Source organism: Giraffa tippelskirchi, chromosome 13 (genome assembly GCF_054371585.1).
Source record: "Giraffa tippelskirchi isolate mGirTip1 chromosome 13, T2T-mGirTip1v1.2.pri, whole genome shotgun sequence".
NCBI lineage: Eukaryota > Metazoa > Chordata > Mammalia > Artiodactyla > Giraffidae > Giraffa > Giraffa tippelskirchi.
In genome coordinates this window covers 122,852,874-122,867,974 of record NC_137287.1, presented here as the reverse complement: position 1 = coordinate 122,867,974, position 15,101 = coordinate 122,852,874, and the positions used below count along the sequence as shown (strand labels likewise).

The window sequence follows — 15,101 nt, the reverse complement described above, 5'->3', positions numbered from 1 at the left end:
AGGGTGGGAACGTGACCGGAGGGTGGAAACGAGGTCCAGAGAGGTCAGGAGACAACCAGGCAGTGAACAGTGATGACTTAGCTCAGCTTAGGGAGGGAAGAACCGAAAAACAGGGAGAGCTAAAGAGCTACTTAATTCCTCTGCAGTCCTTGTTTTCTAACTCTCTGAGTATCAAAAACCCAGTACTATGACTCCCCCAAAGGAAAGAGCGATATTCAGCACACTCCTAATCTCTGATAAATCTTTAAGTATGCCATCCAATTAGGAATTCCAAAAAAGGAACTGGCAAATTAATTTGGCCGTTTAAAGCCATATTCCAGATGTCTTACTCGTCATAAATGATAGTATTCATTGAAATAAATGTTTTAACAGCCAGCAATTAACAAAGTGGCCATACTTTAAAAGTTTAACTTGCTACTGCTATAGGTTTGCATTGACCACTTGGAAAACAATTACAAATTACACAATTCAATTTTCCAAATGGGTTATTTTGTAACTAGACAGAGAAACTGCTGAAATTTCTTCTGGTGTTTCAAGGGAAGATTAATACAATCGGATTTTGCTTAAAGTACACTCCCTTGAGGAGCTGGTATATTCCTGTCAGAATTATGCAATTAGTCAACGTTGTGTGGAAATATTAAATATGTTGCTGGTGTGCTGCAAAGTCAAAAGCCATTTAGGAAAACAAGGATTTGATTTCCAATTTTTCCCCTTCTTTTGCTGATGGTAATTTACAGATGATGATTTATTTATGTTTACAGAGTGAAATGGAGACTGCTACCTAAAAGGCAATTTTTCTGCCTTGCTTTTGTAAGCTGTATCCTAATTATTTTTTCCCTTGTGGCACTGAATGAATTCAGTGAGCAATTCACTTTGTATATGCAAATTGCAAAGCTCTGCAGAAGCTTCAAATTATTTCATTCTAAAAAAATAAATAAATAAAGCCATTATCCTACAGAAAATGAAGAGGCATAAATCCCTTTAACTTCTTCTGTAGGTTGCCTTTGAAAATAAGTCATGTAAAAACAATACATTTCTGGATCTATAATGTCTTCTCCAGTACAGGATTAATAAAACAATCCATTACATGATTATTATTGTTATTACATTATTATCAGTTGAACTTTAAAGAGCACTATAAAAAGCTCTAATAAATATTCCCATTAAAATTTTCCTAAGGACTTCTTATAATGTATTCCAAACATTTTAAGTGTTTCGTATTGTCTTCCCTAAAAAAAAAAGTACCAATGGCTTTAATGCAGTGCCAGTACGCAAGGACAGATAAATAAGGAGACACATTCCCAGTTCTAATCAAAAGTTGTCAGCATAAAACATTTCTATCCACAAGTCTCCCCTCAGGACCTGGAACACAGTAGTTTAAGCAAACATTTTACAAAAGATTCCTTAAGAAAGAACCAGCCTAGACAGTTAAATCCCAGCCCCAAGAGATGGTTTCATTCTTTCCAAATATATACACATGCCCTTGGTCACTTAAAATAAATTGGACTAGAGCCTGTCTGAGGTATAAATTTGGACTGTCTGCCCTGAAGAGTGGAGCTTTATTTGTACACGTGAAATAACTGAAATAATCTATTCATCTCGTCTTTCTTAAAAATAAAAAGCCACATACACACCAAAGGGTACTTACACTGAAAAGTCTGCATCTGAAATTTACAGAGAGAATGGAGTCCTGGGTGAAGGACGCTTTCCTAAGCTGGTCGTGGGTGTGGGATTTTGCATAATCTATCTGGAGACAATTGGGCATTAGCTACAAAAATGTTAAAGGTACAGGATATCAGCTGACGATCCCACATCTAAGAGTTTTCCTCTCAAGAAGATTTGCATGAGCATACACAGATGCATGCACACGTTTTTCACCAGAGTAGAATTTAAATTTATAAAACATTAGAAATTTTTTTGCCCATCAATTTGGGTATTTTTCAATAGGTTGTGGTGTATCAATATTAAAGAGTACTCCGGATCTGTTAAATTAATGAGGGGTAGCCACTAATTATTGACTTAGAATGATAGTCAAAGCATTAGAGAAAGGGCATAACTAATGTGACCATTTATTTTATCTCATAAATCCAAATATTCTGAATGTGAAAGAAGTCACTACTAAAAGTTACGTAAGGACTACAGGCTCATCAAAATGGTCCTGGGGAAATCTGTAATTATGGTCTCCTTAAACACAATATGCATGATACGCAATGAATTACTGAATTTTTGCTTTAAAAATGTATATATGTGTGAGAATTTGTCTCTATTTATATACAGAGAAAAAAAGAATCTGAAAAGTACACATTAATCCATTAGTATTTTTTCCAAAGGACAGGGACTAGGGTCCAGAATAGTTTTGTTTTGTTTTTTCATTTTACTCCATGCACTTCAGAATTGTTTACATTTGTTACAAGAAACATGCATGATATTTATCATTTTTAAAAATAATGTGATAGAAAAAAGAAATCTGCAAAAAGTTGTAAAATGAGGTAAATGGATCATCACCCTTTGGTCAACAATATCCTGTACTTTCTCCCACACCCCAAAAACATTTGACTCATTTTTTAATGACTTAAGAAAGCCCACCCTTCTCTGTCTGACATCACCGACAGAGAGCTTCTGTGTGTACCTGGATTATAGTCAAGTGTTTCCACATAAACACAAATGTGAAATCACATAGATAAGTCCTTGGGATGCAAGTTTTTAAGAAATTCATGTAAGAAACACATAAAAATGGGGGGAAGAAAGGCATTTACATTCAACGAACTTTGTAGCTAAGTTTGTTTCTGTCTTGTTCCTTTTCCCTATGTGCATATGTACGTTTCTTAAGAACATGACTAAGTCAAACAAACTAACAGATCAGTGCCAGACTACCCAGATGACATTCTCATAAGCCCTCAAAACTTGAGGTTTTTTTCCAAAATGCAAAGACCACTAATCAATTCAAATGATTACTCAAATAATTGTGGGGTAGGAAAAAAAAAAAATTAAACCAGATGACTGTTTTACCGATTACTGGCCAAAGATGACAAGTTTACACAAGGATTTAATGCAAAAGGGCTTTGAATTTAATCCAAATTAAATGAAATAATCACATATCAACTTAAGTAAACATGTACAGGATACAGAGGTTGAGTACTACCAAATAATGATGAAAGAAGTTTTTAAAATTCAAATAAATGGAGCGATCATGTTCATGATCGAAAGATCTGATATAGAAAAGATGTCAAGTTCTCCCACAATTTGATTTATAGGCTTACTTTAATTATTCAGAATTCTAACATGGGTTTTCTATAAGCACAGACAAATCTAAAATTTTATGGAGAAGCACTAACATAACTAAAATGACCTTTAAAAACAGAATAACTGCAAGCATTCATTTCTACCCAATATTATTAGTATATATTTACGGTAATCAAGAGAACATGATACATGGCTCAATGAAAAAGAACAGAAAACCCAGAAACAGACCTAATACGCCCGACTGATTCTTGATAAATGTACAGAAGCAGCTCGGTGGGAAAAAATTTTTTTTTAGAACAAAGGGCATTGGAATAATTGGACAACCATAGGTAAAAAGGAATGAAACTTGACCTACGTCTCACATCTCATACAAAAATTAAACTCAAAATGATTCATGAACTTAAATTTATAACTTAAAATTATAAAATTTTAGAAAAAGAAAATGTCCAGCATCCAAGGCTAGGCAAAGAATTCTTAGACTTGACACAAAAAGCATAATTCATATAAATAAAAATTCAAACAGTGGACCTGATGAGAATTAAAACTTTTGTTCTGCAAAAGATCCTGTTAAGAGGATGAAAAGATAAGCTATGGAAAAAGAGAAAATATTTGCAACCACATATCTGACAAAGGACTGGAATCTATATAGAAAAATACCCAAAACTCACTCGTAAAAAAAGTTACCAAAAATTGGTAAAAATACATAAAGAGATATTTCATAGAAAAAGATACACAGACAACAATTCAAGTGCAGGAAAATAGATTCAACATCATTAGACAAGAGGGAATGCAAATTAAAACTACAATGAGATATGACTATCAGAATGACTAAAGTAAATATAGTGACACCACCAAAGGCTGATGAAGATGCAGGAACACTGAATCAGTCATTCATTACTGGTGGGAATGTAAAACCCACAGCTGCTCTGTAAGGGAGGTTTGCAATTTCTTGTAAAACTAAACATACAGCCACCATATGATCCAGCAGTTGTACTCTTGGGAGTTTATCCCAGAAAAATAAAAACGGTATCCATAATAGTAAAAACATAGAAACAACCAATATGTTCTTCAGTGGGGAACGTAATCAACTGTAGTAACCCCCACTGTGGACACTGGTTAGTGATAAACAGGACGGAACTATGAAGACACATAACACAGCAACTTGGACGGATCCCAAGGGGATCACGTTGTTCAGAGGAGCACTATTTACCAAGGCCAAGACATGGAAGCAACCCTAGCACTCTTCTTAACTGGCTAAGATGCGGTATATGGACAATGGAATATTACTCAGCTATGAGAAAGAGTGAAAGATCGTCATTTGCAGCAATATGGATGAACCCCTGATAGCTCAGTTGGTAAAGAATCTGCCTGCAATGCAGGAGACCCTGGTTCGATTCCTGGGTCGGGAAGATCCCCTGGCGAAGGCATAGTGAACCCACTCAAGTATGCTTGGACTTTCCTTGTGGCTCAGCTGGTAAAGAATCCACCTGCAAGGTGGGAGACCTGGGGTCGATCCCTGGGATGGGAAGATTCCCTGGAGAAGGGAAAGGCCACCCACTCCAGTATTCTGGCCTGGAGAATTCCATGGACTGTATAGTCCATGGGGTTGCAAAGAGTTGGACACGACTGAGCGACTTTCACTCACTAGAGAATATCATGCTTAATGAATTGTCAGACAAATACTGTATGATATCACTTGTATGTGGAATCTAAAAAATAATACAAATGAATGTTTATGCAAAATAGAAACAGACTCACAGATATAGAAAACAAACTTGTGGTTACCGAAGGGGAGAAGCCAGCAGGGAGGGACAAATCAGGGGTCTGGGATTAACAGATACAAACTATCAACACTGCGTATAAAATAGAGTATAGCCATAGCCTGTAATAGAGTAGAGTCTGCAGAAATGCTGAGTCACTGTTGGGATTCCACGTATAAGTAATATCATCTGGTATTTGTCTGTCTCTGTCTGACTTATTTCACTTAGTACGACAGTCTCTTGGTCCACCCACGTCACTGTGAGTAGCGTTATTTCATTCCCCTTTATGACTGAGTGATATTTCATTGTGTATATACATCATATCTCCATTATCCACGCATCTGTCAATGGACACTTAGGCTGCTTCCGTGTCCTGGCTATTGTATTAATAAATAGTGCTGCAGTGAACATCGGGATGCACGTATCTTTTCAAAGCACAGGTTTCTCGGGATACAAGCCCAGAAGGGAGATTGCTGGGTCATATGATAGCTCTCTTTTTAGCTTTGTTTTTTAACAAACAGCCATACTGTTATCCATAGTGGCTGTACAGATTTACATTCCCACCAATGGTGTAGGAAGGTTCCCTTTCCTCCATACTTCTCCAGCATTTACCGTTTGTAGATTTTTTGATGATGGCCATTCTGACTTGTGTGAGGTGCTAACTCATTGTTGATTTTATTTGCATTTCTCTGATAATTAGTGATGTTGATCATCTTTTCATATGCTTTTTGGCCCTCTGTATGTGTTCTTTGGAGAAATGTATATTTAGATCTTCTGCCCATTTTTTGATTGGGTTGTCTTTATTTTTTGATAGTGAGCTGCATGAGCTGTTTGTGTATTTAAAAATTGGAGATGAATCCCTCGTCAGTCGCTTTGTTTGCAAATATTTTTTCCCATTCTGTGGGCTGTCTTTTCACTTTGTTTACGGTTGTCTTTGCTGTGTAAAAGCTTTTATGTCTAATTAGGTCCCATTTGTTGACTTTTGTTTTGATTTTCATTATTCTAGGAGGTGGATCAAAAAAGATCTTGCTGGGATTTATGTCAGAGAGTGTCCTGCCTTTGTTTTCCTCTAAGAGTTTTATAAAAAACAGAAGCAGAGTGACAGATGTAGAAACAAAGTTCCGGTTACCAAGGGGGGGGGTAATGAGAGACTGGAATTGACACACACCCATCACTGTATATACATGTATGTATAAAACAGACGACCAATAAGGACCTGCTGTACAGCACGGGGAGCTCCACTCAATACTCTATAATGATCTATAACACAATCTAAAAAAGTGGATATATGTATACGTATAAGTGATTCACTTTGCTGATGGACAGAGGAGCCTGCCAGGCTATATAGTCCACGGAGCCACAAGAGTTGGACATGATTTAGTGACTAAACCATCACATCTGAAACTAACACAACATTGTAAATCAATACACTTGTTATTGTTCACACGCTAGGTCATTTTCCCACTCTTTGTGACCCCATGCTGCAGTCCACTAATAAGTTAATTAATTAGTCTGTGATTAATTAATAAAAACAATTGAAAAAATACTGAATCAATGCGCTATGCACCTGAAACCAGCATAATATTGCATATTCCCTACACTTCAATAAATAAATAAAGTGAGGTTAATTAACAAAAGAAAAAAGAGAGGGAAAAAGAGAAAGCAAGCTTCCCAAACCCAGGGCCAGCATACTTCCCACCACACTATTTGCTTTGGTCTCAAAAAAACAGTAGACCATCATTCTACTTAGATTTCTTCTCAATTGTTAGTCACACCAAAAAAGTGAAAGTATGCACAGAAACTCTCAACCCCTTCTGCTTTGTGTGGGCAATTTGGATTTGCTGAGTGAGAACAATAAACCAGTATTTAATGGGAAAGTCAGGAACTAAATTTAAAGTCACTGGAGTCCTACATTAAAACTTAGTGATGCATGTCAATTATTACTCAATAAAACTGGAAAGAAAGAAAGAAAAAATAAAGTCACTGGAGTCTTAATACTGTTACAATTACAGTTAATCAAATTCACAGCCGTCTCTGACAGCTCTGGGGCTTGAGGGGCACTTCACGAAAGAGGTCAAGACACAAAGAATGGAAGGTTCTGTCTGGGCATTAGTCATATATTTATTTTCCAGTTTTTGTATGACAGCACCTTTAGTTACCTTGTCAGTGAGCAAAGCACCAAGTTTTAAAATTCTACGGTCAATTTCCTTTTTAAAAAACTGAAAAGAATCACATATGTAAAACTGGTGCGTCCCCCCACACACACCCATAATACTATCTTTAAAAGTGAAACAAAAGAAGCACTTCATTTCCACACATGCCACCGATTTCCTACAGGAGAGATGGGTGTATATGCCACACCATCTCTGGGTTGCTCAAACAGCATAATGTACAGGGCTTCATTTCTTTTGGAAATTGCTTTTTATTTGTATTCAAATAAACTCTGAAATCTGGTCACGGTGAGCTATTTATCACCCTAGTATTTTTATTATCAAGATTCATAAATTACACAGCATTTAGATAAAAAATGCATATCTCAGAGTTACTCCAGCTTTTTATACGCCCCCGGGAGATTAATATTAAATGTATCAGATCTGAGTTAGGAGGGTGAATCGGCTGCAGGAACTCAACAAGGGCTTGGAGGCTTAATGGAGACAATTCTTCTGTTCTGATGCTTTGAACTTTGGTTAATGATCATTATAGATTAAAGAGATTGTGGCTTACCACATTCCCCAAAGATATACATATTAAATTCCACAGCCAGCAGGTAGGAGTCTGGGAAATAGGGCAAGTTTGTCCTCAAACTCCCTTGGCTTCTTTCCCACGCAAGAGGCATCTTCCCAGTCCACTCTGGTTTTACGCTTGCGTCTGTTCTCATAAACCTTCCCAGGCCTGGATTTCTCTGCTCCCAGCACCATGCACTGCATTTCCTCCAATCAGAATTCTTTTTCTTAGTTTCAGAGGCCTCAAGACTCTCTGATGAGCTAAATAAAAGAGGGACATATAGACATCCACATCTATTCCCTGTCCTCTATTGATAATACTCATATCTTTTCAATCAAGAGTCTTAAGAGCAGCTTCCCTGGTGGTCGAGGGGCTAAGACTCTGCTCTCCCGATGCAGGGGGCCAGGGTTCAGTCCCTGTTCAGGACCCGAGCCCACGTGCCACAAGTAAAGGTCCGGCGTGCTACAACCAAGGCCTGATAAAATAAAAACAAAACAAATAAAAATAAAAATAAAGATCTTTGATATTTAAAAGAAAAAAGTTTGAAAAGTGTCTGCTACGTTAGGCACTGGTAAGGAGTAGAAGCAGATGTACCCCCGACCCCAAAATCTCTGCCCTCAGGAACCTTGTTTTTTGGTGGTATTGTAGTAAAGACAATAGGAAATAACTGAGCACTATGTATGCGGTACGGCAAGAGCTACAAACAAAGGGAGATGGAGCGGGAGGGGGTCCAGGGACTTCATTTTAAATAACGAGGGCAGGTAAGGGGCTCGCTTAGCAGAGGAATTTGAACAGTGACATGAACAAAGGAAGGATATGGTTATGTGGATATTTGCAAGGAGAGCCTTCCACGCAGAGGGAAGAGGAAATTCAAAACAAGGGATGTGCTTGGCCATCTATGGAGGGTGCAGAGCCCAGGGTACCCGTCGCAGGGCCAAGTGGGACTTGGGGAAACTGCGTACATGAAGTTAAACAGGCGGCGACAGGAAGTCACACGTGTGATGGGTGGACCATTATACCAACCTGACCAAGGGTTCTGAGCTAGAGAATCATGATGTGATATGAGCGTATCAAACAGACTCCAGAGCGCTGGGAATTAGGCAGCTTGGTGGCTTGGACTACAATGGTCTGTTGTTTAATCACTCAGTCCTGTCTGACCTTTCGTGACCCCATGGACTGTAGCCCACCAGGCTCCTCTATCCATGGGGATTTCCAGGCAAGAGTACTGGAACCGGCTGCCGTTTCCTCCTCCAGGGGATCTTCTCAACCCAGGGATCAAACCTGCATCTCCTACAAGTCTCCTGCATCGCAGGCGGATTCTTCACCACTGAGCCACCAGGGAAGCCCTGGACCACGGTGGCAGACAATCATTTACAAAGCGGAAACAGAGATACAGATTCAGAGGACAAACGTATGGATACCAAGCGGGGAGGGAGTGGATGGGATGAACTGGGACATTGGGCTTGACATACATACACTACTGATGATAGGAACAAAACAGATACTAAGGAGAACCCACTGGACGGCACAAGGAAGTCTGTTCAGCGCTCTGTAGTGACCTAAATGGGAAGGAAATCCAAAAAAGGGGGATATGTGCATACGTACAGCTGATTCAGTCTGTTGCACCATGGAAACTAACACAACATAAAGTGAAGTCACTCGGTACTGTCCAACTCTTTTCTACCCCATGGACTGCAGGCCACCAGGCTCCTCTGTCCATGGGATTCTCCAGGCAAGAGCACTGGAGTGGGTTCCCACTTCCTTCTTCAGGGGATCATCCCAACCCAGGGACCGAACCTGGGTCTCCCGCATGGCGGGCAGAAACTTTACCCTCTGAGCCACCAGGGAAGATTCGATACTCCAATAAAAATTTTTTAAAAAGATACTCCAATGAAAGATACTCCAATAAAAATTTTTTAAAAACTGGAGTCATAATAGGTGAAAACTGGAGAAAACCTAAGTGTCTATCAACAATAAAATGGGAGGCTTCCCTGGTGGCCCAGTGGTTAAGAATCCACCTTGCAATGTGGACGGAGCATCTAACCAGTAGGCAACGACCTGAGACGGCACTCCGGAGCCTGCAAGCCACCACGACTGAGACCCAGAGCCCACGCTCCACAAGGAGGGAAGCCGCGGCAATAAGACGCTCACACGTGGCAACAGAAGAGGAGCCCCGCTCACAACCAGAGAAAGCCTGCAGACAGCACCAGAGACCCACCACAGCCAAACACAAAGTCAATCAATCTTACAAAAACACAATAAAATGAATCAACTACAAAAGAAACAAGTACCAACAACCAAAAGAGAGAACAATGAGCAAGTAGATACTACTTTAGAGATGTTATGTCCTTGGAAAAAGTAATTTTTGTAACGTGGTTAAAAAAGCAAGACAAATTTTCAGACTCAAAGAACTTGAGTTCCCTAGTTCTGAACAGACTTCTGGAAAGCTACAATAATTGAGTCTTACCTTATGATAACACCTAAAATAGGCAGCACGTTCATCAGAAAATTTCTCCAGTCTTTTTGGACCTTTGCTGGAAGCTTTCTTGAATACTAACCAACATCGTTGATAAATCTGGAAGGGAATACAAAGACAGCACTCAGCACCACAACTAACTCAGATATTACCGGCATTTGCATTTAAATGTTTTCTTTTTGATGTTTTCACCTGTAAAATATTCATTAACCATAAATGTGATGTTGCTTTGGGAAAACAAAATTTTAAAACCCCAAACTGTTTCCACAATGGGTGTATTATGCCGTTCAGAAAATCACTGGAATCAAAAGAAAATAAGTATTTAGAGGCACATATCTTCATTCTTTGACAACATTTCAGAAAAAGTCCCAGAGATAAAAACCCCAAATCAGCACAAACAAGACAAGCTTTTATGGCACATGCCCTAATTTCAAACACCATTATTTATGGAGATCGCAGCCTGATATACGTCAAAGGCTTGAAGACCTAGGAAGAGACAGTCCCTGCGTGTCATGTGACATTCCTCATACCCGACGATCAGGACCTGGGCCAGACAATAGACTAGCTAATAAATTCGGATGAACACCAACCACATTCTCCTTCAGAAAATTCAACCCAGAGACTCAAAGATTATTGCCAGGCTGGGGTGCAGTCTGAGTTAATACTATAAAATGCTAAGGGTCATGAAAACATGGAGACAAAACTGGAAAAGTAACTCAGTGGACAGAGGGTGGCCTTTTAAACAAACGGTGCTCAAAAAACCGAATGTGTGTGCTTAGCCGCTCAGTCGTGTCCGACTCTTTGCAACCCCAGAAACTGCAGTCAGCTGGGCTCCTCTGTCCACGGAATTCTCCAGGCAAGAATACTGGAGTGGGTTGCCATGCCCTCCTCCAGGGGATCTTCCCAACCCAAGGATCGAACCCAGGTCTCCTGCACTGCAGGCGGATTCTTTACCATCTGAGTCACAAGAGAAGCCCAAAAAACTGAATATCCATAGGGAATTAAAAAAAAAAAAACAAAACCCTTGACCCAAAACACTCATACAAAATTAACTCAAAATGGACTCAAATATTAAAAAAAAGTATATACATATACATACATACATACATATGTATATATATTTAGGGAGGAAAAAGGAAGTGTTGGGAACACGGTCTGAACAAAGAGTTCTTAGACCTCGTGTTGCTGTTGTTCACTCTCTAAATTGCCTCTGACTCTTTTGTGACCCCACGGACTATAGCCCGCCAGGCTCCTCTATCCACGGAATTTTCCAGGCAAGAATACTGGAGTGGATTGCCATTTCCTCCTCTAAGGAATCTTCCTGACCCAGGAATGGAACCCAGGTCTCCTGCACTGCAAGTGGGTTCTTTACCACTGAGCTACCAGGGAAGCCCTAGACCTCATACCAAAATCTTAATCCATAAAAGAAAATGTTGCCACATGTAACTCATCAAAATTTAAAACTTTGGCTGTGTGAGAAATTCTGCTGAGAGAATGAAAAGACAAGCTGAGGAAAAGAAATACGTGCAAACCGTATATCTGACGTAGGGTCAGTATCTAGAAGACCGAGCCCTCAAATTCCAACATGAAAGAGCCACACAATCCATTTACAAAACGGACATCAGACAGACATTCCACCAGAGAGGATACACAGGCGATCAGGCACAGGAGAAAACGCTCACCATCATTAAGCCTTCAGGGAAATGTAAATCAAAACCACAGTGAAACACTGTGAACCACAACCACAAACACTAAAACCACAGTGAAACACACACCTATCAGGCTGGCTCAAATAATAATACCACCACCGAATGTTGACAAGGATGCCAATAAACTGGATCGCTTTCGCACTGCTGCTGGGAATGTAAAATGTGCAGCTCTGAAACACGGTTTGGCAATTCCTTAAAGAACTAAGCAAGCAGCATAGGACTTGAGAGCTTTACTCTTAGGAATCTAGGCCAGAGAGATGCAAACTCCCCACACACAAAAAACATGAACAAGAATGTTCATAGCAGCTGGATTTGTATCAGTGCAAAACTGTACACAACCCAGGTAAACGATTTGGGGAACAAGCACATCATAGGATACCACTCAGCTATAAAAAACAATTTGAATGAGTCTTCAGAGAATAATGCTGCCTGCTGGGGGTGAGGAGTGGGGGGCCCGGTGTGGAGCCAAACCCAAAGGTTACATACTGTATGGCCGCATTAACAGCATTCTTGAAATGACAGAAGTATAGAAGTGGAAATTAGACTAGTGGTTATCAGGGGTGAGGGCTGCGTGAAGAGGGAGCAGAAGGGAGGAGGGGGTGTCTACACAGGTGATAGATGGGTCCAGGCAGTGATGAAACTGCACTGTAGCCTGACTCTATCAGTACCATTGTCTTGGTTACAATGCATTGTTGGAGACTTCCCTGAGGGCCCAGTGGTTAAGAAGCCGCCTTGCAATGCAGGGGACTAGGATTGGATCCGTGGTCAGGGAGCTAAGATCACACACGTCTAGGGGCGAGTACACCCCCAACCCCCATGCACTGCAACTACTGAGCCTGGGCACCAGACTAGAGAGTGCATTCACGTGCTCCAACGAAGATCTGACTCGGCCAAATAAATAGATTAAATACAAAAATCTAAAAAATAATGCGTTGTTGTTTCAAAGATATTACCACCAGGGAAACTAGTTAAAGAGTACAGGATCTTTGTGTAATATTTCTTACAATCACAAGTGAATCTACAATTATCTTAAAACAAAATACTTATAAATTTTTAACAGAAAAGTGCAGAGATATTTAACCAAGATCTCAAAAATTACAGCTTAATCTAAAAACAGTTACCTACTTCTTTTGCTATCAAGCTGAAATCTAATTAACCACTAGACTAAGTAACTTTAGAAAACCAAACGGCAGGAGTCATCGTTAAGAGTTCAAACACAGAATCCTTTTCAGGATGAGACTCAGCCATGGAAATTAACATGTTGAGGGCTATGGCTGGCAAATAGAAGACTTATCAATATCTCTCTGGTGTCTGAATAACAGATGAGATCACTGGCTTCCTTAAAACCTAACCACCAGAAAGAGGACGATAATTACAGTGGGACTGACTGTCACTCTCACTCAAATAAAAGATGTGGAAATAGCTTTCTCACTGTCATTCTACTATTGGCAGCTCCCTTCTTCTGGACACGGCCATGGAAATGTGTTAGAGACAGCATGCTAAGGTATGCAAGAAATATGCGTGCTACGGGAAAAAAAATATTTTCATCAAAGAGGATATTTTATATTTTCAAATTATGTTGTAATTTTTAGACCCAATCTTGAATGACAGCATTTTTACTTTAAAACAAAGGTATTCATTTTCTTCAGGATCAAACCGCATTTGTCTGGCCTCTGTCTGAAGTCTGTCACACGCAAGCTCAAGATTCCTAAATTTAGGCAGGCCTGATGACCTCCATCTTCGATTCATCCACATTACTCTTGGAGGATTTTTGTTTTTCTTTTGTTCTATTAAGTAGTAAGAGCAACAGTGCAGTGTTATAATCAAATAACTGCCAACGTACTATTGTATAAATTCAAATTTATACAAAATACATAAATTTGTAAAAGTAAATTTATACAAATTATTGGCTGCTGCTGCTGTGCTACACTCAGTCGTGTCTGGCTCTGAGACCCCAGGGTCTGCAGCCCCCCAGGCTCCTCTGTCCAAGGAACTTCCCAGGCAAGGATACTGGAGTGGGTTGCCATTTCCTCCTCCAGGGATCTTCCTGACCCAGGCATGGAACCCAAGTCTGCTGCATTGCAGGCAGATTCTTTACCACTGAGTCACCTGGGTATCCACGCTGTATCGTATAAATACTGTTCATAACTACTGGCTGGAAAGTCACCCTGGAACAGATGAAAACATGCTGGCTCATCAGGAGATAAGGAAAACTCTAACACTAGGTTTATGAAAAAAGGGAGTTGAGTGATTCTCAAGCAGTGGTCCAGCCTCACTCAAGATAATTGTTAATTACGCAGATTCCTAGAGATTAGCCAAGGTCAATTGCATCAGAGTGGGGCCAGACAAACTGGCTGTTTACCACATTCCCCAGGAATTTTGCTTGCTAATTTGCAAACCAATGCATGAATATTCATAAAGACTTTCAGACAACCCAGTGCTCCCCAGAGGGACTGCCAACAAAGACTCCTCCACCAACTGCTCCGCCCACAGTGAGGGTCTCTGAGTGTGTGATGTCCGGGTGAGGCACAGTGGTCTTGGGCGTGGAGCGGCGGGAGATGCTGTCCTGAGACTCAGAGACAGTGAAAGTGAAGTCAGCTGAACCACAGGAAACCCGTTTCACCTGCCCTAAGCTCTTGGTCTCAAGAACAGAAGAGCCACGAAGTATCAGAGAATTAAAAACTTACCCTCGATATTTCAGAATTGGTCAGAGGAGACGAAGCAGGAGGACTCACTGAATATGGGAATACGTGGAGATGAGCTGGAGTGACTGACACGCTCCAAAGGACGACAGCCTGAGAATCATCTCATTTGCTTACTAGCAGAGGGCAGTGTTTTCTTCTTAAATCAATTCATCCAATGATCTCCTTCATATTTTATATAACACATCTGCGGACCGTCCATAGTATTTTTTAGTTAATATTTTTCTTTCAACTCATGTTTTAAACTGAAGCTTTTTTATCCCAACTGTGACAGCAAAGTGTAGTTTCATGGGACAAGAAGCGTAGGTAATCCTAATGATAACTATGCGTGCCTGCATGCTAAGTCACATCAGTTGGGTCCCTATGGACCCCATGGACTGTAACCCGCCAGGCTCCCTTGTCCACAGGATTCTCCAGGCAAGAATACTGGACAGGTTGCCATGCCCTGCTCCAGGGGATCTTCCCAACCCGGGGATCAAACCCGAGT

The 15,101-nt window shown here is 40.3% G+C and overlaps 1 protein-coding gene across 6 annotated transcripts in view; it reads right to left on the bottom strand.

Annotated features, from left to right (window-relative positions):
• Positions 1-15,101, bottom strand: part of DOK5 (docking protein 5) — a 240,099-nt gene that overhangs the window by 161,525 nt on the left and 63,473 nt on the right. For all 6 annotated transcript variants that reach the window (XM_081557308.1, XM_081557309.1, XM_081557313.1 and 3 more), the window contains exon 2: positions 10,195-10,302. In XM_081557308.1, coding sequence (XP_081413434.1) covers positions 10,195-10,302 — 108 coding nt within the window. The remainder of the gene's footprint in view (positions 1-10,194; positions 10,303-15,101) is intronic.